We start from the raw sequence: 26,371 nt of genomic DNA, 5'->3' as shown, positions 1-26,371 counted from the left end.
GCATGATCAGGTCTATCGCATAGCACCTTTTATTCTCACACTTTGTCTGAATTGTCAAATGGTTGTTCTGAGACTCTGGCTTTGTTTTGCATGCATTTCCTTTCTGGGAATGCACATACTCATTTCCAAAACGTGGAGCCCATTCTTAAGTGGGAAAAAATGCATACTTGATTTTAGAGTACTTGGGCTGGGGCATTTAATTGAACACCTAATGGGCAACAGATGTTTGTTCTTCAGCTCCTAAGCCAAACCTTCCTGAGGTGCACTAGCCAGCCTAAACCAGTAATGGGGCACTCATTTGCCACATGGTACCTTTGTTGGCACTTCGAAACCAGAGCCAATTTATCCCACATGAACAAGCAAGATTTGGGTGTGCACCCTCTGGAGAACCTGGACCCATGTGATCTGAGTTTCTTTTCCAGAGATAGTGACCCAAACCATGCTCTTTGTACATGTCAACTCTGTGTTCCTGTTGAGATTCGATTAGACTGTCATGTGGTGTTCCTGTAGCATCAGCTATAGTTGATCCCAATATGGTGGCATGCGAACCGGTTCCTTCCCCGGCATGGCTCACTTCACAATTCACATGCTCCACCTGTGTCATCCATCAAATCATATGTTGAAAGATCGCTTCGCTGGTGTGATAGGATGAATCTTCTCCGCCACCCCCCCCCCCAATTCCACATTATATATAAATTCTCAAATAAGCCCATGACATTGAAATCTGAAAAAGGAGTCAGGGTTGAAAGCATATGGGAGTATAGAACCCTTAACCAGATATCCTATAGTCTTAGTGGAAGGAATAATGTTTTGGTTTTGGAAGCGATAGGTGATGGGAAAGCAAGAACATTCTGACAGAGGTAATTGTTTGCAATATAAAAGTAACCACAAGCGCATGGTATCGTGTAGCTAACGGGTCGATCTTAGGGAGATATGCCACTTAGAATTTAACCTCTTAATGGTAATGTGAGAATGCAATGATTCAAAATTTTTAACTAATCAATTAAACTAAATGAGCGGTCCTAACACATACATCTAATGTGATCGAATTGAGACTAAAAATAAAACATACATAACCTAACAATTCATCATCTAATAAATAAATAAATAAATAAATGCATAAATAAAAAGGTAGAAATATAAAAAAATGTGAACAATAAATAAATAAATAAAAGGGAAGTGATTCGAGTGTTAGCTCTGAATCGAGGGAAGGGGAGTATAATTAACATGACTTTGAATGTGGACCCTTTGCCGTAGCTTACAGTCCACCGATCGAGGGAATGGATATTAAAGAGAAGAAAAAGAAAATGCAGAAAGTAAATAACATAACAAATAACAAAACAAATAACAAAGTAGGGGGCCCTGAGCCCGAATAGGGCTTGGGCTAAAGATTTTGGCCCTAAGGGCAGGTTAGGGCCAAAATATTCTAGCCCTGAATTAGGGCCAAAGGCGGGCCTGGGATTACTTTTTAGCCCGCCCAGCCCATCCTCGCCCGTCCCTGATTTTGGCCTTGATCTTGGCCCTGATTTTGACCTTGATTTTAGCCCTGATTTTGACCCTAATCTTGACCCTGATTTTGGCCATAATTTTGACCCTAATCTTGGCCCTGATTTTGGCCCTAATTCTAGCCTTGATTTTTGACGCTGATCCTAGCCCTAATTTTGGCCTTGATCTTGGTCCTGATATTGACCCTAATCAATCTTGGACTTGATCTAGGCCCATGATTTTGGCCCTGATTTGAGTCTGGACCCTCCACCCATATGAAGAGGAATTAATTCTAATCCATATGGGTGAATACTTGACATGTGTCAAAATTTAAAAACATGATCATGTTTTGTAAAAGATTAATAAAAATAAATTATATCCTCGTTACCAATGTAGTAAGCATACATTCGATTTTTGCTTGATCCTGACCCTAATTTTGGCTCTAGTTCTTAATGTTAAATTTGACCTTGATGTTTACTCTAATCTTCATATTAACATTGATATAACTATGAGTCTTAACCTTGACCTTCAGTCATTTTGATCATATTAGACTATGAGTTCACTTTTTATATTATTTTTAAGATAATTTTTATTTTTCGAATTAGATCATTTTTAGTTCCCAAAAATCATTGATTTTTTTTTTTGACTAAGGCAAGATAATATACTATAAATAATAAAAGCGAGTATATAGAGAATTAATATCTAACAAATCTACACCCCAACTTTTCATCATGAATATTGACATTTTTCTTTTGCCTCCAATATGATATTTCAGAAGGAAAAAAAAAAAACTTATTAAGACAGTTAGCTATGTTTGTAACTAATATATCATTTTCTTTAACTAAGGAAAAATATCAATACTAAATTATCGTTGATTTACTTGTTAACAAAATTTTGAATATGAATTTTTTTGTTGAATAAGGATATCAATGGGAGAGGTTTTCAATTTCCATCACCAAAGCAATGAATTTATTTCTATGAATTATGGAGTATGAATTTATTTATATGAATTATGGAGTATGAATTTATTTATGTTTAAAGCAACACTATCAAGTTATTGACTATTTTATCATTTTGTATGAGCTTGAATCATTTTATATTTCTATGAATTTTATTTTTAGTTTATTATATATATATATATATATATTATTATTATTCTTTTTATGAATTTACATTTGATATTTTAGGTCCAAGGATAGGACCAATTAAGGCTAGGGCCAAGGTAGGGTCAATCAGGGCCGGGGACAAGGCTAATCAGGGTCAGGCCAATTAGGGTCAAGGACAAGGCCAATCAGGGTTAGGACTAGGGACAGGGCCAATCAAGGTCAGGGCCAACCCATCCTGACCTGGCCCAATTAGGGCCAATTAGGGCGAGAATGGGCTTGGCTTGGCCCGGAAGGGCTTAGGGCTAGGGACAATAATCCTTGGCCCTGAACTAGGGTCAAGGCGGGAATGGGCTCAGATTAAAACATATAGGGCTGGGCTTGGGATTGCAAAAGCCCGACCCAGCCCGGCCAAGTTGTAGCCCTATAACAAAGCAATAAAAGAAAAAATGAAACCTTAACCAAAGAGAGGCATGACTATGGGCATCTTTGATCAAGGACCCAGGGGGAAAGGAAAACAATAAATAAATGCTAAAAAATAAATCCTAAGTTAAGAATATGGAGGGGTAGACAAAAGCTGGAATGGAGGGGGGAGAGAAGATTATTGACGAAGACTACTTACTTGCATCTTTGAATTTTGAATTAAAAAAATAATCCTTGAACAAACGATTTGAATCTCAACCAACCCTAACAACCAGATCTAGAATGATCCAACTTTGCAATTGCTAGACCCAGAGAAAAACGAATCCTCTTGAAAATTGAAACTCGAAACTTGAAGCTTGAACTCAAAATTGAAATTGAAATTGAAATTGCATTGCTCAAAAGAAAGGAAATACACTTTACATAAAATAAACTAAACAACTTCAATATTCCTTGAATTACATAGAAAAATTGAACCTAAACATTCAATCTAGAAACTAGAATCCCACAAAGTAATCAAAGAACTAGAGAAAACTTAAATAAGAGAAAGAAAGTGTTAACAAAAAATGTATTTATTTTGTTAACAAAAAAATAAGGAAGTTATTAAGGAAATAATAAAATAAACAAAATAGAAAGTGGGGAGAGAGGAAAAAAATAATTAGGAAAAGAAATAAATTCTAATAAAATAAAATCTTCTAGAATATCTATAGAAAACCTAATCTTTGACTACTTGTGGGCCCCATACATTTTTCAATTACAATAAAGTAAAAATCCTAACTAATCTCAACTGTAGATCAAAATTGGCTTCTTTATTTCTAAGATATTTTGGAGTTGACCCATAAGCTCATCTTTAGCCCATCATGCTCCAAATTAGACACATTTTCGCACTTGAGAATTTCAACGGACCTCTTGACGTGTAAAATCGTATCTTTCATAGTCAAAGCTCCAAATATTTGCTCAAATCTTGAAAATCCTAAAATCCTAAAATCTGCAAAAACAACATAAAACCCAAGGTAGCTCCACTCTAAGTGTGTAAAATGCATGCTTTATGCCCTAAGATTTCACACATAAATGTGCTCATTAGTAACCAAGGTTTTTGTGTCTTCATGACTTTGGAATGAGTGTAGATCGTGAAGAAACAGGTCAACAAGTGGTTGAAATCGGTTTAAGAGAAAGGACATCATTGTTGTTCATCATTTCTTATGTTGTGTTGTTTTGCAAAGCCAAGCTTGCTGCTGAACGAGAATGTGGTAAGTGTTCCAAAATGGGTCTTGTTCTTCAACCCATTCCAGTGTTTGAGAATATCAAATGGTGCTTTATACATTCTGGAATGTATTTTTAATCCAGAATGCATTACCAAACACAGTCTTAGATCCCTCACTCAGATCAGGACGGATCATCCTATTTTGAACTTCTGAGTTCTGACTTATTGAACCATCTTTTGATTCTTTTTTTTGGGGGGTAATGGCATGATTATTTTCTACTTATGAGCATCTGTTGTAGAAAAGATGCACTGGTGGACTGTTTGGCAAGGTTGACACAAATGTGCTGTTACGTTATGGTATTATATAACAGAGGACTGCATTCCCCTTGGGCATGTTTTTTGGACAGATAAAAAGAGGTGGATAACTTGATAGCGTGGGTCACACATGTTGTGGATTGGATTGACAAGGAAAAAAGGAAACTAAATCATGAAATATGCACTTTGTAATGAGGTGGGGTTCAGTGGGAGAGAGGAATGGAGATGGGTAGGATTATATGGGAAAGAATTAAAGAAAGGAATTGGGAGGAGAGGGACACTCAAAGGTAACTTTTCCATGAATAATACCAAAGTCCCATCAATATGATATGATTTTGAAATGAATGGGGTGACAAAAGAAGCGGTGCAACGGTTCCACCTCACTGGCTCACTAGATAAGAATAAATTGATTTAATGAGGGTGTCTAGAAATTTCCCACCCCATCTAACCAAACAATCACAATTTTGTGTTTTGTGGGAAGCAAATACTAGTTTCCCACCTTTATTGCCTTGGCTACTTTTCTACGTCAAAGAAGCAGTCACTTGTGAGTTGTGATTTCGTTATAAATGATTTCTACTTTGAGTAGCATGTGGTTTGTTTGGAGAATTTAATTTTTCCCCGTAAATGATTTCTAGTTTAATGAGCTTGTTTGGAGGAGATTTAGATCATGTGACAGTAGTTTAATAACTCAAAACTAATTAACAGAAGGTAATGAGTATTTTCACTGTTGGTCCCTACATGAATACCAATTTCTGTGAATTCTCCAGTGATGAGGATGAGTTCTATGATCGTACAAAGCAGAAGCCTGCCAAACAAACGAATGGTGACCACCAGTCAATTGAGACAGCTGAGACTCTTCTCGATAAGAAGGAGGCTATCACTAAAGAAATGGAAAAGAAGAGGGAGATTCTTTTGAATGAGAAGAATAGAACTGTACCAGAGACTGAAGGTGGAGATGAGGGTGGTGATTCTCTTGATGCTTACATGAGTGGACTTTCATCTCAACTAGGTGAGTATTTTCTTGAAGCCTTAAACTTCATAAAACATTGTATCATTTGATATTTCTATTTTTATTTCAAAGGAATGCTAGATGAACTTGGGATTAGTTAAACATGTATCATTTTTTTGTGAGAAATTTTACTTCCCATGTAAAAAATAATTGAGATCTAGCCTTGCACCACTAGAATCATATATTATAAAACAAGACTAGGTGCATAGCTTCACCACCAACCGATTATGGTGTAGCTTTGCATGAGTTGAATTATATATTCTGAATGCACATATAAGGTGCACACAGTTCACCACCAAGAGAGAGTAAAGCCTTGGAACCTCTAGATTCTTTGTCTTTCTCCCTCTTCAGTGCACTGCGATGGGGCTATATGGATATAATATGGGATAGAAAGAGGACTGACAGGATCTTGTATCCTTTAGTTATGATGTTTCAAAATTTTTCCTCTCATTAAGAGAGAAAAAACAATAAAATATAGACTTGAGTTTCCCAATAAACTATAATATAGTGGGTTGCATCACTTAAAGACTTCAAATTACCTTCTTGTTATCCAGCACAAATAAGTACACAACCTTTTTTCTGACATAAATGTCTTTTTCTAGGTTTCCACTTAGTCAAACTCCAACTGGACTTGGTTTTTTCACAATCTGATAGTGTCAGTGTGTTCGCAACGGCCTAAAATTGGCTGTGTGCCAAGTTTCTAGCATTCGGGTGTTCAAAAGGCCCTAAATAGGCTGTGTATCTTGTTTCAGGACCTAACTGGGTAGAAAGCCCACCGAGATGGTCAACCAGGTTGGTTGCAAAAAATTACCCTAACTTGGCAAGATCTCATGGGTATGTTGGTCCAACTCAGTTTTTCTACCAAGATTGAGTTCTCATATGTTGGTTCAAATAGTAGCTGTCCTTCAACTTTGTTGAGTTTCATCTTCAAGGTTCACCTTGAGTTCAAGTTTCACAGGTAAAACAAGTTCCTGCTAGGGAGATACTGCAACTATGGTTTTTTTTACCAGCATTCCCAGTCCCTCCATTTGACTTCTAACCTTCTAATACCTGACATCCTAATTTTTATCCTAGCCGAATTTGACTGTTCATGCAAGGCCCTGGTTTATTTGCTTCTAGGTGATCTCTTCCAATCTAGGACTTCCTTTGGGATCTATTTAGCCAACCCTGTCTAATTAGGATAGGACTGGTTGTTGTTTTTCTCTCCTGTGTTTGAGGGAGACTCACTAATAAATCATTCTGGCTTTGATAGCTTATTATGACCTAGAGCTTCACCATTCAGATGAGAAGTCTGCATTAATCGGTCAGAGGCCTTTAACAAACAAGGAAAGAGCATTGTCCAATGAACAGATGAAGGAATTCTGTTTATGGACTGAATAGTACTACTCAGATTAATAAAAATGCCTCTGATAGGTGTATTTCTAGAACTTACGGGGAGCTATTTTATGATTCTTGTTTTATATGTAGATGATGTTTTAGCTTGGCAGTAGTTACCTTGGGATGTTGAGCAATAGAAAATCATTTCCTCCTGAACTTTGATAATAAAATATGTTTTTTAGTTTCATTTATAATTTGCAATGATTTATCACTGTAAATCTTATCGATTACTTGGACTATCACATAAAACCTATATCAGCAGAGAAATACTGTATGAATAGTTGCTCATCAAGTAGTACCCATATCATTGAAGTTGACAGCTTTACTTTGAACCTGTGCTCACTGAATGACCCGGTACAGGAGTAGATGGTAGATATTCCTTTGGGCTTTTTTTTCTTCTTCTTGTTGACGTTTTTTATTCTCATCTTCTCCCAGCAAGAATAGGAATCCCACAGTGGGGGTGCTGCTTTGAGAAGTCAAAATTAGCCTGTGGTCCATTTACACCAAAATAAAATGTGTAAAATTCATTGTGCAGAAGTCTAGTCTTGGTAGAACAGTATTAAGCAATACAATTTTTTTGAGAGGGCATCTGCATAACGATGGCTCTGATGCCAAGTGTGGGGATTTTATTTCCCATGCCAACATGATAAAGATCTTGAGCACTTCTTGAATCACAAATTTTAACAACAAAGACAGTGAAGAAGTAGAGAGCATGTGCCACTGAGAGGCCATTAAGGTTGGTCTCCACCTGTTAGCAGAGTCTTGGAACCTGATTTCTATCTGTCTGCTCCTTCAGTGCACCTTAGCAATCGGGCTATATCAATATAATACAGGATATAGAGAGGACCTGGAGCCCTCTATTTATAATGATTCAAAATGTTTGATCACATCTAAGTTATTATGCTGGTGATGACCAACTGATATTGCTTGGAGGTCGATCACATACTACAAGCAAACCCTTGGAACCTCTATATTCCTTTTGCTGCCTCCCTCTTTGATGCACCTTAACAATGGGGCTACAATATGGATACGATACAAGATAGAGTGAGGACGTAGAGTCCTCTATTTATACAACAACAACAACAACAACAAACCTTTTTAGAACTAAATGAGGTTGGCTATATGGATCCTTGCCTTCCAATCAGCTCTATTTTAGGCCAGACTAGATACAAGGTCTAAGCTATGCATATCCTCTCTCAATACTTCTCTTAAGGCTATCCTAGGTCTGCCCTAATTCTCCTAATTCCTTTGATCTAGACTAAATCACTTCTTTGTTGAACATGGCCGTGCTATCTTAATTGACTTTTTTTGTTGCTTAATCATTAATCAGAGCTACTCCTAGACCAACTCTAATATGATCATATCTTACCTTATCCTTCCTAGTTTTGCCATTCATCCATCTTTGCATCCTCGTTTCTGCTGATGCTTCTTATCAACCAAACACTCAGCGCCATACATCGTAGCTGGTTGTAGACAGTCCTATAAAGTTTTCCTTGAGATTTAAAGGAATACGTTGATCACCTTTCCACTTCATCTACCTTATTTTAATTCTTTGGGAAATTTCATCTTCTAAATCACCTTACTTATTTATCAAAAGCCAACGTACCTAAGATAATCACTTTGTAGAATCTCCTTCTCATCAAGTCTCACCACCTTCTCATCTGCTCGGTCATGAAAAAAGTTACACACTAGATATTTTGCCTTCGTCCCCCCCTCCCCCCGGAAAAAAAAAAGAAAAAAAAAAAGAGTTGCTCTCTGTGTAACTTGATATTAATCCCTACTTGCGTTTCATTTACCAAAATGATATCATCAACAAAAAGCATACACCGAGAAATCTCATCTTGAATATTTTTTGTTAATCTATTGGGTCCTCCATTTATAATGATTCTAAATGTTTTTGTCTTGTTACACAAAAATAATCAAATATAGGATCCTAGTTTCCCAATTAACCATGCTATAGTGGAATGCATAAAATATTGTTTTCAGTCCAAAATACCAAGTTGAGATTAAAACTAATGGTGTCATGATAGGTAAGTCATTGATCATGTGGATCATGCATAATAGGATAAACCTCCACAGGTTCGCATTCTGTGATTTTTCTTACCAATAATTTTTCAGCCTATGAACGTTATAGCGCTGAGGGTGGGCCTTAGTGCAACAATAAAAGTTACTCCATTGTGACCAAAGGTCATAGGTTCAGGTCTGGCAACAGCCACTTTTTGAAAACTGAGTAAGGCTGCTTACTTTATGACCCTCCCCAGACCCTACTGCGGTGGGAGCCCTGTGCACTGGATATTTCCTTTTTGTGAATATTATAGCACTTGCCTGTGGGGGGATGTATCAGTCTCTAACTGAATGGAGTTCAATTTCAAAATTGAGTTAATTACAAACACTAGGAATGACATGATTTCATGTTCAGTCCTCAAGCTGAATTTAGACTATACAACTGCATGTATTTTGCATTAACACAATATTTTGTGGGAGGATGGACGGAAAACCAGATGATGTAAAATTCCCATGCCTGAATACACGTTCATGTACATTAATGTTAGTGTGCGCATATTAATTTGAATATTTTCAAAATTGTTATGTTTCTGTTTTCTCTTTTCTGCGGGGGGGGGGGGGTTGGGTGATCCATTTGTGCAAGAGTTTGTTTTGTCTTGTGAATAATTAGGTAATCTGATTTTCATTTTCTGATGATAATGTCTTGACACTTGCAGTGCTCAAAACAACCATGCAACTTGAGGAGGAACTTTCAACTCTGCAGTCTGAGTTGGAAAGGGTTGTGTACTTGTTGAAAATTGCTGATCCAACTGGAGAAGCTGCTAGAAAAAAAGATTCCAGATTGGAGGCATCAAAATCTAATAAGCAGGATATTCTCAAGTCTAGCACCATGAAGCAGCCTGCGGTGAAAAAGAATAAAAGCTCCATTCCAGGAAAAGTTGAAGAGGGTTCCTTGACACATGCTTCTCCAAATGCCATTACAGATGCAAGTAAGTCACCTGAGACTGACAAAAATGCCTCTGAATCAACAGATATTAAAGCACCTGCATACACTGTTACTAAGCCTCTGTGGCTTGGGGCTACCCTGGACAGAGAGGTAGAAGAGAATCAACAAGAAGCTCCTTTAAACATACCTGAATCTGATAAGTTCGTCGACTACAAGGATCGAAACAAGATAGTTGGTACTGTAGATGATGATCTACAGAAAAATCAGTCAGATTTGGAAAGTGCAGGCCCTGGTCTAATAATAAGGAAGCGAAAGCAAGTTGAAAAACATGAAGGGGGTGATGATATGGCTCCTGAGCAGTCAACATCTGTTACAACTGAAGCTGAGGCTGAAGCCTCAGCGGCAGATGCTGTGGCCCTTCTGTTAAAGCATGCACGTGGAGTTTTTGCATCAGAGGATGATGGTGGAATGGATGAAAGCCAACATATCCAAGCTCAGACTCAACCTAGAAAGGATGTTTTGAAGTCCAGAAGAGTGCTTGGCCCTGAAAAACCTTCCTTTCTAGGCAGTAGGAGTCCAGACTATGAATCATGGGTTCCTCCTGAAGGTGAGCGAATTGTCAACTTGCCACAATTTGATGCTTATGCTGTTTGTTTTACCAAGTTCAATTTTGGATTGATATAATAATGTTGGGTTTGTGCAGGACAATCTGGTGATGGACGGACTTCATTGAATGATCGTTTCGGATACTAATTTACTCTCTGATTTTCTCCTGCTTGATCATACTTTTTATACTTTGCCGGTTACAATCTATGTCCAGATAGGAGCTCTACCCCTGGAATAAGGTATACACGACCCTGACGCTGAACATTTTGGGTGGCTTGAGGAACTGTTGCAGCTTGGCAGCGAGTATATAAAATTAGTGAGGATGCTGTAAATGCAAGGAATCAGTTGAAGCCCACTCACGCATATTTTGTGAAGGCCACCTCTTGAAATAGCAAGTCGATGCCGATGAATTGATGTGATCAGCTTCTTTAGTAGGTGGCTTTGTATATTTTATGGCGTTGCGGTTCCAGAGTGTGTACTGTATCTAAGTCACATCCGAGCTGCCTACCTTTGTATGTAGAGTTGGCTAATGCATCAAGAGTTTATGCTGCCACCTCTTTAACCTAGTTCTTCAGTTTTTAGATTTTGAAATCTATTGGCATACACAAATGGATGAAATGAGGCAAGATGACTGAGCAGTTATGCTCTCCCGTTCCCCCTCCCAGAATTGACCAGTTATCACCCTCACTAAGGGGAACGAAGAGCACGTCAGAACTGGAGCGGACAAATATCCAATGAATGAGGCAAGATGACTGAGCAGTTATTCTCTCCCGTCCCCCCTCCCAGAATTGACCAGTTATCACCCTCACTAAGGGGAGCTCGACACGCAGCTTTGTGCTGCAAATGTTCGAGCTAAGCTGAGATTTCGATCTCAAAAACACATTTTTGAAGACGGTGGAGATCGATATCATGCTCAACCGTTCGCTTACAATTTTACACTGAGTGTCCTTGTTCGTTGATCATTTTCTTGAGGGTCCCTCGAAGTGACAAAATCAATTATCCATACACTAATGCTTCTAAAGTTGAACACACAAGTTGGGTTTGATGGAAGTTCTTGCTTTGGGGGGCCAGTTGCAGACTTACAGGTGGACGTTGCTTTCTTCTAGAGTCTTTTAGTGACATGACACATCCAGTTGATCAAAAGTCAAGCGTCGGTGAAGGAGTACTCATTCGATATTAATGCCTACCACCAAATGCAGTTGTACTTGTACATCCTCATCAGGAAAGTAAATACTTTACGGAAAAAAAAAAAAAAAAAAGAAAAGAAAGAAAGAAAAGAAAGAAAGAGGACACCCACTGGTCCCCGAAATCAAATTGTGGTTCAAGGTCAAGGGAGGAGGAAATGCACAAGATACCAACATAGGCTGAAAAGAAGGTGTTTTTTTCCTTCTGTTTTTTTTTCTGGATTTTTTTCGCAACACCTAAATTACATGGTATTTACTTATAAGTTATAAGTAAGATTTTCTATTAAATGATGAAAAAAATGACTTTAATGCTTTTTATTTCTATTTAATTTATTTAAAATTTAAATATAAATTACTTAAATGCCCTTTAACCTCAATTTAATTTACTAAATGACTTAAATGCCCTTATCAAATTACCTACGTTGTCTCACTCTCACCTCACCCTCCTCATGTTCTCCCTCTCCAACTTCGACTCTCTCTCTCTCTCTCCCGGCGGTAGAGAGGGAAGTCAGAGAAGAAGACCGCTAAACTTACCTGGTTATAGACTGTTATGTCTTCAGACAACTACTTCCAAGAAGAATAAGCAAGACCGTGATCCATATATCCTGATAAACATAAAAAAGAATCAGAACCAGCAAACATCTCGTAGTTAAAGCTAATCACACAACAGAGAACAATTACAGATTAGCGCAACTTCAAACCAGACGACGTCCAAATTAATGATCCTAGGGAGTATAAACAATAACACTCGCTCAAGATTATAGAGGAAAACAAATTCAAACCAAATGAAATAGAAGAAAATTTTGAAGCTCCGAAAACACTATACAAAAACCGATACAGTAGTAGCAGAGATGAACACCTGGGAAATTCGAACTATCTCCGCTTCTGACCGTTACGTCATGTTCAAAGCCAACTTATAATGTTTCCGATCTCCCATGTTTGTCGACCATGTCAAACGTTTAATGGACGAAGAGTTACTGAACCTGCAAGGGTTCGATTGGAATCTCCAATGTGAGTTCGATGTTGTCATGCCGGTAACATCATCATCTTATATGACGCAAAATCTCCGAGCACTGGTTATCCTGGGGCTTTACAATCTGGGTTCGAGTTGAAATGGGGGAAGAGCCCTAGACTATGCTGAGTGCGAGAATTCCGGCGGACTTTGTGGTTACAATAACTCTGCCATGGAGATGGAATTCCTCTCTTTTTGTTTCAATAAAGCTCGAGCGGGTTCGAGCACTTGCCACACTGGTAAGTTCCCTTGCACCTCCCTTCCCCTTTGTTATGATCCATTAATGCATTCTCTTTTTCTTACCAAAAATCTCAATACTCCTCGACCAGGATTCTAAAATCACGAAACAGAGGTCTGCAAATCCTCTTCTCCGAGTCGACGGTGGCGACGGAGAATGTGAGGGGGAGTGAGAGAATGGGGGTAATTTGGTAAAGGCATTTAGGTCATTTAGAGAATTAAAATTGAAAATAATAATGTCATTCTAATACTAAAAGGGTATTTAGGTAATTTGCATTTAAATTTTTCAATGAGTTAAATGAGAACAAAGGTATTTACGTCTTTTGCTCACACTTAACAGAACAGAAAATCTTATGTGTTGATAACTTATAATTTTAATAGTATTGTCAAGGGACCGAGATGATATATTTCAAAAGTCGGCGATAAAACTATTTCAAGAAGTTTGACAAAAAGAGAAAATTATTTCAAGAACAACTGTGTCCTAACTCCTGATGAAGCAGTCTCAGGAAGCATTCCCACCTCATGAGGAAGCATTCTCACCTCATGATGTCAGCGTTCTTTTCTGAAAAGCGAAAACCCCAATTGGCAATTCATAAATAATTTTACAGCTCCAACCTCCTATCCTCCTCCAACTGTTCACTTTCATTGTAGAAAGTACTTTGTGGATGGGGCCACTGTAACTACTATGCCATAGAAGAGACTGAATCAATCAACTCTAGGGCCCTTGTATTAGAATTTGAAAATCGAAAAGATTTGCAGAGAAAATGTCCTGCCAGTTGGAACTGGGCAGGTAGCTTTATTAGATGAGGTAGAAGCGAAAATTTATTCTGGAAAACTTCTGTTCTACTTTAAGATACATTGATATCTTAAACCCATAATATTTACTTTTAGTGAAACAACAATGAGCTCGACTTCAGTGCAATTAATGCTCGATCATCTGTTTCTCAAAAAGTATGAAAACACGTTTTTAAAAATGATGGACGGTCGAAATTAAACTCTCGATTGAGATACTGTTAGCTGATGTTGTGCAACACCCAAACAATTTTAACAATAACAATATCAAATTTGACTTGCATCTCCACTGATTCTAGAAGGTTGGACCAGTTGGGTCACCGACTGGAATCATGAGAGTAGACTCTGAAGGTCCCCAGGTGCTCTGTTTTCTCTGCAATAGTCTATGGAATTAGTAAGAAAATGGAACTTAAAAAATGTTCAAATCTAAGTTAATAGCAACCACCAAAGAAACCATGACACGAAGCCAAATCATAATATATCCATTTTGTTGCCTGCTCTGCTGACCAAGTCCATTTCTTGCCTGTGTTGTTTCTCCATATTGGCTTACCCACTTTCAGTAGGAAAGCAATATGAATAAAAGAGAGATTTTCAACAAGGTGTCTCTTTTTTCTTGAACAATACGTTTAAGGTATCTTCTTCAGCATGACTTACAGAATACACTGGGTTTGCAGATATGGGTTGTAGTCTCTAGTAATTCTGGATGACCTACTTGATGCAGTGGCTCTGGTTGGATGTCGGTAAGCTTTCTAGCCTTATTTTCACTCTGCTTCCGAAAATTTCAAGGTTTCCGTTTGTTTGGAAGACGAGAGATATCATAGAAGAGGGCCAATTTACCCATAAACTTGAGGGTTTACTGGTGTGATATGCTAACAGCAGTTTTTTAATCACTGTGCTATTCCGATTTGATCATTCGAGACATAGATGACAAGTTCGATTAGTGTCCATATATGTTTATTAAAAATTCACATACAAGTCATAGTTACTGAAATCTGATAATATCTACCTATTATTTTTTTCTACCTCATTCCATTATTTAGCAAAAAGATGTACCTGATGATACCTGCTCTAAAATCAGCTATCAAATAAACCTCTGGGCATTACTTTCTGCATGTTCTCTTTCGCACCCAGAAACCCTGATAGGAAGTGGATATATTCCCACACCCACCCCAACAGACAGAAGGGAGGGGGGGAGGGTTGCTTGAGGTGGAGAGTGAAGAAAACTTTGGAAACATGCAAGAGAAAAGCTTCATCCTCAACTCAAGAAAGAAAATAAATTGAATCAGTATTTGCTGTTCATGATGCTACCTTATCATGGTTGAAGGACAAAGAATTGTGGGGCTTTCTTTCTAGTTTTTCCCATGTTAAGATTATGTCAGTATGAACAGAAAACTCTCTCCGTGTTGTTTTATTTTCCTGAGAAACATGGCTAGTCACTGTTCTGTTCTATATGACAAGATTATTCTGTTATGGGAACGTTTGTGCTGTGTCTTGATGCTTACTTATAAAATCCAATTGTCCCATGTAACCTCCTTTCTCTTCACCCCTTCCCAAACTCCCTCATCCAATAGAGTTAGAAGTTCTATTCACATGTTAGATATTTTTGCTAGTCAGGTATTGCATGCTGAAAACTACTTTGATGTGTTTCTTCCATGTCTTGCTTACAGTTATTATCTTTACTCTCTAGATATCATTGTTACAGAACCAAACTGTTCTTGCCACTAAATATTTACTGGCATTAGTGCTTTCAAATTCGAGAGGACCAAAGAGTTGTTGCGGTTGAAAAATATATGTGGGAAAAAGCACATTCACGAACTGAAATGACCTTTCTTATTTTGTTCTTCAGTTGGTCAAAGATAGAGAGACAGACAGCATTCACGCTCATTCCCTGGTGGCATCAATTTCTGAGATCACTTCCTCATTGGTACGTATAGAGACAGAACAGGAAAGCTTTATGGAAATTGGCAGCTACCTTGAGCGTACTTCTCCGGTCATAATGGAGTTGCAGACTACTAAGAATAACCCTTCATACATATCAGAGATTTTACAGGCTATATCCATAAATATTGACCTTGCCAAGAATCTAGTCAGTAATTGTCTCAAAGGGACTGATTCAATTCCAGATTTGGAAGTCAGAAGAGTCTTACAGAAGCTGGAGGAAGTTATAAAAAACATAGGTTTGGGATTGAGCCTGATACCGTGTTCAGCATTCAGGAACCAGGACTATGCAGAAGTTGCAGTGCGATCTCTTTCAAGAGAGATGAAAAATGTTCACTTTGAAATCAATCATTTTCAAGCATCAGAACCCAAGGAAACACTTGAGTTCACACCTTTAGAGCATCTATTGGATGAAGAAGCAGAAAATGACCTTTATTCTGTTCCAGTAAATTTTCCAATGGAGAATCTGCCGTCTGAAGATTTTCCTGTATCTGTTGATTTTACAAGAGAAGTGAGCTACACTGACAAGGGGGACCATGAAAAAAGCAGTACCTGTTTACTGAAGGCGTTTCCAAAGGTTGGCAAGTACATTGAACCTCAGTATGCATCCTTCTTTTGTCCACTGACAAGGAAAATCATGGATGATCCAGTTACTATAGAAAGTGGTGTAACTTATGAGAGATGGGCTATAACTGAATGGTTCAAAAAGTTTGAAGATGGTTCAGAAGATGTAATTTGTCCCACCACAGGTCAGAAATTAACAGTTAAAAATTTAAACGCTAATATTGCACTAAAGACTACAATAGAAGAATGGAAGGAGCGAAATGAAGCTACAAGGATCAAAGTTGTGCAGGCATCTCTGTCGATAGCTTGCCCGGATAGTGTGATAATTGAAACACTTAAATACTTGCAACAGCTTTGCAAAAAGAAACACTACTTTAAAGTGCGGGTGCGCGACATTGGAATGATACCATTGCTTGCACAGTTTCTGGAGCACAAAGACAAAAACATAAGGAGTGCCACATTGGAAATATTACAGCTATTGGCAGAAGAGGATGATGACAGCAAGGTTTATTTCTTTCCACTATTTAATTTTACATCCTGTCCCTCCACATATGCTCCCTATTCAGCCGAATCAATATTCTTATGTATTAGCTGAAGTCTCTTTTAGGAATATTTTTGGGTATGGTTGCGAGGACCTGCTACTAATGGTCTTGTCTTGGTTGATTCATATGACATAAGCACAAGATTGATGCCTATGTTTTCTGTAGCATTTAGTGTGATTATCTGGAAAGAAAGCAGCATTCTCCTCCATGATGAGTATCCATCATAATTTGGAAGATTCTCATGGTGGGTGGGGTGTGTGACATTGCTAGCTGTATGCTTACAGCCTCAGTAGCTTAGCATATCAATCTTTTCTAGACTTTTTCTCTCATAGTATGAGCATCAGGATGTCCTATATTACAGAACAAATTAGTCTTCTTCTCAAGTTGGTGTTTCCCATCCATCAGGACACATTTGTCCTTGCTATAGTATGTCATGTAAGGCTTGCATACAACAGCTATTTTGAGTCGAGGAATAATTTGATGGAAGAGGGTTCCCTACACTACCTGAACGCAGTTTCAGGCAGATGAGAGAACTCCCTTTGGTATCTAATGGGGGGAGGGGCATTTGTGTTCTTAAATGGATAGTGATTACTGATAAGTGAGAGGTACACAATTCCATTTTTAAGCTGGTGTTTGTGGGTAAACAATGTTGCCTAGAGGTACATTCTAATGGATGTGAATCCATTTGCAGGAAATGATTGCAAACACAGATGCCATTTCAAGAGCAATAAAAATGTTGTCAAGTAACCACCTTCCAGAAAGGCATGCATCCTTGTCATTGTTGCTTGAGCTTTCGAAGTCTGAACTGTTGTATGAGCGGATTGGATCGGTTACAGGATGCATTCTGATGCTTATCATGATGAAATATAATCATCACCATGATGCCTTTGCTGCAAAGCAGGCAGGTGAAATCCTAAAAAATTTGGCGAAATCTCCCCAAAATGTCAAGTGTATGGCAGAGAATGGCTTCTTGGAACCGCTTATAAAACATCTCACTGAAGGTAAATCATCACACCTACCTTACACTTGCACAATAATCAGTATCATTAATGAATATACGACTCTAACGCACACACTTGCACCACACAAACAGGGTAAAATTGAGGTAGGTTTCAGTTTCTAACCATCTTCACAAAGGGAGGGAGCTGAAGCAAGCATTCACTATATAAACTTCAAGTAGAGCCCGAGTACAACAGATGCTTGCTTAAATGTTTTGGAATCTGACGTAGGTATAAAAATATGATTGTGATGTAGTTAAGCGGGTTAATTTTGCTAGATTCTATAAGAGATTGCTTGTTATAAATTGGAAACGGAAGCAACAGGGAAAAGGGCAAGGGAGTAGATGGTAATCTGATGGTAGTCTCATAGAAGTATCTAATAAATCATACATCTATCTAGAAACATTGACTTACACTTTTCACTTGTATTAAAGGGATTACAGTCGAAAACCTACTCACTCACACCTTTTTTTTTTTTTATCAACCACGGTTTATTTTACTGGTTGAGACACATATAACAAGATCAACACCCATGCTTCAGATAATTCTTTTCATTATTGTCTGATCTCAAAAATAATGAAACAGGAACTGAGGAAATGCAGTTGGAGATGGGGAGTTACCTAGGAGAAATTGTTCTCGGGCGGGACACCAAAACTTTTGTAGCAGAGAGAGCTTCTCCAACCCTGATTAAAATGATTTATAGTGAAAAATCTCAAACAAGAAGGGCAGCTTTCAGAGCTCTAGTTCAGATTTCATCCTACCAGCCTAACTGCATCATGCTTGTGAATGAGGGTATTGTGCCAATCATTGTTGAAGAGATTTTCACTCCAAGAATCTACAATGAGCCTCTGAGTTTCCAGGGAGAATCAGCCAAAATTCTTGCTAACATACTTGAGTCTGGGATACCTCTAGAGAACCTCCAAGTTAACAAGAATGGCCACATTGTGGTTTCAGATTATGTAGTGTACAATGTTGTGCACATGCTCAAGAACTCAGCACCAGATGAGCTCAATGTTAACCTCATTAGAATCCTCCTTTGCCTTACAAAATCACCAAAAGCAAAATCCACCATTGTTTCTGTGGTCAAGGAAAGTGAAGCAAGCTACACCCTGGTGGAACTGATCAATTCATCTCATGAACAACTTGGTATCACATCGATTAAACTACTCATCACTCTTGCACCTTACATGGGATATACACTCTGTGAGAGACTTTGCAAGACTAGCGGTCAACCAGAAAACCTCATCAAGAACCAAAGTGAAGGAGATAGGATCAGTGAAAAGCATGCAGTTTCAGCAAACTTCCTTGCTAAGCTTCCTCATGAGGACCTAAAACTAAATTTAGCCCTCTTCGACAAAGACACTGTGCCAGTAATCCTACAAGTCATCAATGAAATCCAAAGTGGAGTGAGGATGGGAAAATTTTCCATTTCTTACTTAGAAGGGTTGGTGGGTGTTCTTGTCAGATTCACGACTACCCTCTACGACCCTCAAATACTCTCATTAGCAAAACACCACAACCTTACATCGGTGTTCACAGGTCTGCTCATGACACCTTCGAGTGATGAAGTTCAAAGGCTCTCGGCAATAGGGTTGGGGAATCTCTCAGCAGAATCAACAAACCTATCAGTACAACCACCAGCACAAAGAAACAAAGTACCCAATCGGACAAAGTTGCACAGCTTTCTATCCTTCTCTTCTTCAAAGGGAAAGAGATTAAAAGTGTGTCCTATCCACAGAGGGGCTTGTTCTTCACAGAACACATTTTGCTTGCTTGAAGCAAAGGCGATAGAGAGGTTGTTAGCTTGCATGGAGCATGAGAATGTAGCAGTGGTGAAGGCTGCACTCTTAGCAATTTGTACCTTGTTGCATGATGAGGTTGATATAGACAACAGTCTGAACATCTTGGGCAGGATGGATACTATCAAGCTTGTTTTGAAGGTTTTGAAGGAGCACAAGCAAGAGGTATGGCAGAAGTCCCTTTGGATAGTAGAGAAGTTCTTGACAAAAGGTGGAGACAGCTTAGCTTCTGAAATATCAAAGGATATGTCTTTGCCTTCTGCACTGGTGAGTGCTTTACATCAAGGGGATATAACAACAAGGCAAATGGCTGAGAAGATTTTGAAGCGTTTCAACAAGTTCCCAGATTTCAGTACTGCTGTCTCTCTCTCCTAGACTACATTTCGGCGTCACAAGTAGTTAGAAGAGTTAGAATTACTTGAAGGGATGCTGCAATTCAAATCAAAATAGATGAAATATGCTGTGTAGAAAGTGGTGATATATGAGTCCATCTGTTATATATGTTTTGTGAGTTTATTATAGTGGATGTCATGTAAACTGTAAAGTTAGCCATAACTTGGTTGGAAATTAAGCTAGAACCTGGATGGCTTGTGAGAACACTAGAACAAGAAGAAAAAGCCACTTCAAATGCTGGGACTCATTACCATTTGAGGACAGGAAAAACAAGGACCAGAAACCAGAGGAGATGCTCTGGATTTTCTATATAATACAAGGGTAAAAGGGTCCTTACAAAGAATAGGGTAAAAAGGTCAAAGCATATCATTAAGTTTTTTTTTTGTTTTTTTTGTAAGGGTCATGAACATTGAAGAATGTTGGCACTTGGCACAGCCGAATTATTGATGAATTATTTATTTGACTGAAAACGTTCCAACCAATTGGGGGTCCGTGCTTCCCTTCTACCACCATTTCTCCATCGGGTACCAACTTTGACAAGAAAACCTGGAACTCTGGAAGGTTGTTAGAGCAATCATTTTTCCTACCTGGGTCTGTGGACATGTAAGCCTGCCTGAAGGTCTCCAAGTGTGTTTTTTCCAATGCTACTTCCACTCTATTGGAGTGATTCGTGGTGCAAGGTTGAGCTTCACTAGCATCTCACAGTGAGTAGAGATTCTAGTGATTCAGACGGAAAATCAGGTAATCCTAGCTCGGAGGGTTGGAGTAGGCTATGGAAATCCAAAGATATGCTTTTGCTATTCTACCTGGGAGAGAGACTAGAAGCAAAACACCCAATAAGCAGTTCACCAACCTTGGACGTACCCCTTGATGTTAAATGTAGCAGAAGAGGTGGAGAGGAGTTCTTCGCTTCTGATCTTACAAGCTGCGTTGAAGTTTCGGACTGTTGGGTCAATCATGTAAGTTTCAGATATGAGATACTACAGTAAGTCAGGTTCTTGATGGACGGGTTTCAACTCGTTATCCCCAAAATGAGGATATTTCCGTTTCCATATCCATGGGCCTTCACTGCCGCCTCAGCAGGGAACACCAGGAAATGGATGATTGTTTTCTGATTACTGTTGCCCCTATTTTAGTTCTTACAGATGTGTTAAAAGTACTGTCTTAATTGCATCATTCAGTGGATATGTTGGACTGTGGATTTCCGAGGATGCAAACCCAGATTGAGCACTAAAAATTTCGACTCTTCTCCTGTTTGGTATTCATATAAGAAGGGCTTCTGATTTATTGGCTTTATAAATCTGTAAATAAAATGGTAACATGCACTTTCCTGCTGGGGTTTCAAGAAGCCCAGAATCAGTTGAGGATTTAGGCTGAAAGAAAAAAAAGATTCCTTTCTAATAGATATAGGCCTTCCCTCTGTAAAGACCGAAGCATCAGTGAGCAGTTGTTGAACGCAACGATGAAACGTCTTATCTACTACAAATCCAAACAAAAACGTTAATTTCTAACACATCATGGACAATGCTTTTTTATTTCTCCCAACTCCTCAATCCAATTTTTAACCAGATATGTTGTTTTCACAAGATTAAATATTTGTTTTTTTCAAACTTTGTGTTATCGGATCCCTCTTGATTTAAATTTGTTTAATTCTTATTATCCCTACTGGAGTACGGGTTGCGACTTTCTTTATCTCCAAAGTCTTGCCCTTCTGTTTTCAAATTTTCTTCCTCAACAAGCACATTAGACAAATCAATTAGTATAGCTAATCTTCTTTCTTTATTCATTTCTTCATTTCACTTTGTTGTTATTTTCCCTCTGAATTGATCTCAAACTAGATCCAATAAATTGTCAAATGCCCAGATTGTAAAGGAGAAGTGCTCTTAACTAGCACAGGTGTAAACCATTACTGTTATTTACAGCTTTGATGACTATGTGTCTTCTTAGTCCTCTTTTGTTGCTTGTATACTGCAACCCATGCTCTTGAATTAATGAGATTCATTTTCTGCTTATCATCACAGCTTACCTAAAATATTAGATACTGATTTGACCCAACTTTTTCCTGGTGGAGATTGCCAATTTGCTTTATTTTTCTTTTAAAGCTCTTGAGGTCTTCTTGACTTTGTTCAGTTGTTTGGTGTTTTTAACCACTACTAAAACAAAAAGTCAAGTTGTAACTCTCAATTCATCTCAGAGACAACCTTCATGGCCTGTTTCATTTTTTGTTGAAGTTGAAAAGAGCTGCTCCGTCTGCTTCGGAAAAGAAATGGCAGCATCATTTTCAGTGGAGAAATTTGTTGGGAATGGTGCTCTGAAAGAGCTGGTTCCAAAGTTCTTGGACGAAGGCTGGGATAATGTGCCAATGTTGAAGATAATGAATTCACAGGATATGGATGCTATGAACATGACTCAAGAACAGAAGGTCAATTATCACTCTATGATTTATTTTCCTTTTTTCTTTTCGACATGAACTTTTCCCTTACCTTCCATTGAGGAAAAGAATCCCATGTTTATACTTTGTCATACTCTCAACCCCATGAAGTGTCATTCTACCATCCTCTTCATAATTGGACCATTAAGAACAATCTTTCTGTTGCGTCTCCCCATTAAAATTTCATTCACTGGTAGTCTTTTCTAAATTACTTTATTGGTTATCTTATCTTTTTGTGTGCGCATGTCTGTATTGAGGCCTGAGGGACGGGATTCTTGAATTCGTGTATCTGATGAAGATGTTGGCATTAACAGATGTCTCTTTCTCATTAGCTTCTTTTGATGATTTTATCAGAGTTCCTTTCGAGGACTTACATATCTTAATTCAAACCATAATCTGGATGCTTGATTCTTTGTTTTCAATTTTGGCTTTTCCATTGGTCAGCTCTCAGAATTATAATATTTGGTCTTCTTCAAGGTGTTTTTCTTTCCTGTGTTCCTGGGTTCAACATGCTTTTGAAAATAATACTAACAGATAGCTTAAAAATGGGGTCATTCAATTAGCTCTGTTCTGCTAGTCACGAGATTTCCTGTTCCATGGGTTGACCATATTCCATCTTTAAAAACTAAAAATCACTTGTACTGACCATGACTTCATTACCCCTGTTTTTGTTGGCTCTAGGGTGCACTGAGTTTGAGATCCTACCTGCATGACCGGAAGTTGATGCAATTTGCAGATAGGTTGGAAGCCTCTGGGAAATCATTGTCTGAGCTTATTCGCTTGAGTCCTGTGGATCTGGTCGAATTTGACATGAGACGAGCACACATTGAGCGTTTCACAGATGATAGCACAACCCCATATCAGGTTCCTGCAAGCAACATAAGAAGAAATAGCATGTCTACGAGAGCAAGCGCTTCTGGGAGTTCATATGATCATACAGGACAGAGTTTTAGAGGGATTATTGCTGCAGAACCAGCAGAACCAGCAGCACCAAGGTTGTGCGGTTGTATACAACCTCCACCTTTAGTTGATGATATGGCACCTTATTCTGCCATCAAGAACATCTCTGTTGAAATACTTAGTCAAGACTACAAAATTGGGAAAGAGCAATTAGTGAAAACAAAGGCACTACGGATGAAAGCTTCAGAGTTGTGGCTTAATAAACCAGTTGTGTTGTTTTGTATTCGAAGGCCCGGGTAATTTGCTATGTGCTTTACTTGAGTATTTGGGACCTCAGGAGGCCTCATATCCTCCATACGCTCATAAACCATGCTACTTGGAACACCCTTCATTCCCTCCTCTACACACACAAACGGGGGAAGAGGATGTAGAAAGCGCTTAACTGATGCATGCCTCTCTCTCTCTCTCTCTCTCTCACACACACACACACACATGCACAAACACAACAGAAGTGGATGTGCTTAGACACATTTCATTTCACACCTCTGCCTTTTCAAACTGGTTAGGTTCTTATGTCAAATTCTTGGTAATTATTGCGTCTTTCTCATAAACAAGATTACAGGTGTGTTATGTGTAGAGCTCATGCTCACAGGTTTTATTCAAAGAAACCCACATTTGATGCGCTGGGGTTTCAGCTAGTTGCAGTTCTCCATGAATACATAGAATCTGAGGTAATTATGATACCTGCTTTGTGGTTTTGCTCTTTCGACCATATCATCTTGGATCAACCTAATTTTTTTCCCCTAATGTCATCAAGGTTGAAGATTTTTGGCCTCACTATTGGGGTGGTGTTATAATCCTTGATTTGAATATGGACTTCTTCAAAGCTCTTGGAGGTGGGAAACCTCTTAAGGAAAATTTCATAACAGGATTTGTATTCAATCCTCGAGCCATTGCAAATTACAGGCATGCAAAAGATACAGGGTTTGAGAATAACTTCAACGGCGAAGGCAGAATCAAGGGTGGAGTTTTTATAGTTCGAAGTGGTAATGGTGGCATTGCTTACCAGTTTATTGAGAGGAATTTTGGTGATTGGGCACCTATAGAAGAAGTCATTGACATCTGTACTCAGTTACAAGTACCTCAACTTCTCTAACCTCATAATGCAGCTGCTCCCATATGACTCCTAGAAGCCTAAACTTTGTTTCTTTTCTGTTGCAGGAAAAGCCATAAGACCAAAGGTATCTTATTTGGATCAGAAAAAAAGTATGAATAAGGTTTATGCTTTTGAATTTATGTTCTTCATGGGTTTCTTTTGATAGTCCATTGACCATGGTATTTACAATGTTGTCAGTGTCTGTTGTGTTTATTAAGATGTCAATTGTGACCTCGACCCGGAACTGGAAGTGGCCAGTAAACTCATAACTGACAAAATTGTTATTCCTTGGATTTTTTTGGCTTGAGACTTTCTAGAAATTCTTTACCATTTTGGTATAGTTTGTTTTTGAACCTGAAGAAAATTGAAATACTCAGAACTCGAAATAGATTGGGTTTACTACGATGTCTGTCTAATCTAGTCAGAGGAACCTGTCAGCATTAAGGACTTTGGCATCTATCACTGTATCCAGGATTTTGTGCAACCCCAGCACCATAGCGGTTTCTGCTCTCTGCAGGTCATGCACTACTGGATATATCCTGGCAGGCTGGCACCTTATTGTGTTGCAGCAACAAAACCCAAGTGACTCATTCATCTGCACCTTCTCTTGTCTGCTGCTCTGGCTGTTATCAACAGTCTCCTCTTGTTGGATGAGCCGCTGCAATCATTCCCATTTGATGGAGTTGATACTCTGAGAACCGGCCATTTCCATTTGGCCAATTGTATCATCATGGTTCTCTGTCTCCTCTGGTTGAATTGAACATATAGATTTCATTGACTCTGTGTCTCCTCTGGTTGAATTGAACATATAGATTTTCTCATCTCTCTGCTGGGGAGTGTACCCTCTTCCAGTGTCCTCTTCCCCCCACCCCACAAAAAAAGAAAAAAAGTTTGAAATGCATGGTTCGGAATTTGGTTTCAGAGATCAACTTGATGATATGAAAAACTGAAATGAACAGAGATCACCCGAAGTTGGTGCACTTATTTTGGTTGAATCAGTCAGGTTTTGGTGGGAAGGATACAATTATAGTTAAATACCAAGATTTTGGTGAGATCCCACTGAGATACCAAGATCTCCAAGGTGACTCATCCCAATCTTGTCTGAGTTATTTCTGATATATCAGTGAGTTTTCAAACCATAGTGAAATGATCCATACGGAAAGAGGGTAGAGGAATTGTTTGGGCTGCTGGTGGTGGTGGAGGTTGGCAGGTTGCACTTGCCCAGCAAGCACTCCGGGGTATCAGCCAGTTCTAAAACTGAAACTAATACCAATATGTATCTGTTTGGACTTTTTTTTGCCATTAAAGATACCAACAAGGTCTAGGATATGATGTCATCCTTCTACTTTTTATAGACTTGTTGGAACACAGTCAGTCTGGATGTTTTTCACTCTGTTCATGATTTTTATTCCCTTTCCCTTACTGTTTGGTTTGATCACACGTTAGCTTTAGTTTCCCCAACCATGGTTTGAAGTGTCGGCATATCTCGGAGTGGGGCAAAATGACACCCCTCTCCGACACAAGGTCGACAATAAGTCAATGATATGTCACCAAATGTCGATGCGACAGTCGCAATGTTTGTATTTCAACCCTATTTTGCTATGATCTTCGACATTCACGAGTACATCTTGCTTTGGTATTGCTTTGTTATTGTCAACTATTACATTATTTGTGCTTGATCTATTTGTGTTGATCAAGCAGGATTTCATACAAATTCGTGAATTTTTCAGACTTAAATTTTTACTCGCATACAACCGGCCATGTGTCGATTAAGTCTCAAATAGGTTTTTGCCATAACCCATAAACCGGGTGCGGAGAGCTTTTGACTTTCTTGGAAATCTTGTCACATATACTCAGGATCGTACAGCAGAAAAACAGTGTCGATACATGAAAGAACCACACCCTCTTAGATGTAATTGTTTTAACACCTTATGTTTTAAACACTGTTTTTTCTCC

General features: G+C 38.6%; 3 protein-coding genes across 6 annotated transcripts in view; all 3 read left to right on the top strand.

The window, feature by feature from the left end:
- The window catches only part of LOC149025713 (SMAD/FHA domain-containing protein), a 29,352-nt gene extending 18,494 nt beyond the window's left edge, over positions 1 to 10,858 (top strand). For both annotated transcript variants that reach the window (XM_089145927.1, XM_089145928.1), the window contains 3 exons: positions 5,295 to 5,536; positions 9,634 to 10,470; positions 10,567 to 10,858. In XM_089145927.1, the coding sequence (XP_089002053.1) occupies positions 5,295 to 5,536; positions 9,634 to 10,470; positions 10,567 to 10,616 (1,129 nt within the window). In that variant the 3' untranslated portion in view covers positions 10,617 to 10,858. The remainder of the gene's footprint in view (positions 1 to 5,294; positions 5,537 to 9,633; positions 10,471 to 10,566) is intronic.
- A 3,216-nt stretch (positions 10,859 to 14,074) lies between these two features.
- On the top strand, positions 14,075 to 20,881 carry LOC149025712 (Armadillo/beta-catenin-like repeat family protein). The gene is made up of 4 exons (XM_089145923.1): positions 14,075 to 14,434; positions 15,541 to 16,701; positions 17,430 to 17,739; positions 18,322 to 20,881. The coding sequence occupies exons 1-4, from the start codon at positions 14,429 to 14,431 to the stop codon at positions 19,908 to 19,910; spliced, it is 3,066 nt and encodes a 1,021-aa protein (XP_089002049.1). The 5' UTR covers positions 14,075 to 14,428; the 3' UTR covers positions 19,911 to 20,881.
- Positions 20,882 to 21,611: 730 nt separating this feature from the next.
- On the top strand, positions 21,612 to 25,288 carry LOC149025711 (uncharacterized). 3 transcript variants are annotated; one of them, XM_089145924.1, is made up of 5 exons: positions 21,612 to 22,350; positions 23,041 to 23,555; positions 23,882 to 23,990; positions 24,077 to 24,397; positions 24,481 to 25,287. In XM_089145924.1, the coding sequence occupies exons 1-5, from the start codon at positions 22,195 to 22,197 to the stop codon at positions 24,490 to 24,492; spliced, it is 1,113 nt and encodes a 370-aa protein (XP_089002050.1). In that variant the 5' UTR covers positions 21,612 to 22,194; the 3' UTR covers positions 24,493 to 25,287. The 3 variants fall into 3 exon arrangements, with proteins under 3 accessions (XP_089002050.1, XP_089002051.1, XP_089002052.1); XM_089145925.1 differs by having other exon boundaries at positions 23,912 to 23,990; positions 24,077 to 25,280; XM_089145926.1 differs by having other exon boundaries at positions 21,993 to 22,350; positions 24,077 to 25,288.
- Positions 25,289 to 26,371: the final 1,083 nt, after the last annotated feature.

This window comes from Hakea prostrata, chromosome 2 (assembly GCF_041222555.1).
Source record: "Hakea prostrata isolate BN-2017 chromosome 2, UWA_Hpros_2, whole genome shotgun sequence".
In the NCBI taxonomy this organism is placed as follows: Eukaryota; Viridiplantae; Streptophyta; class Magnoliopsida; order Proteales; family Proteaceae; genus Hakea; species Hakea prostrata.
Note: the sequence above shows the minus strand (reverse complement) of the source record. Positions and strands in the feature narration are given on the sequence as shown.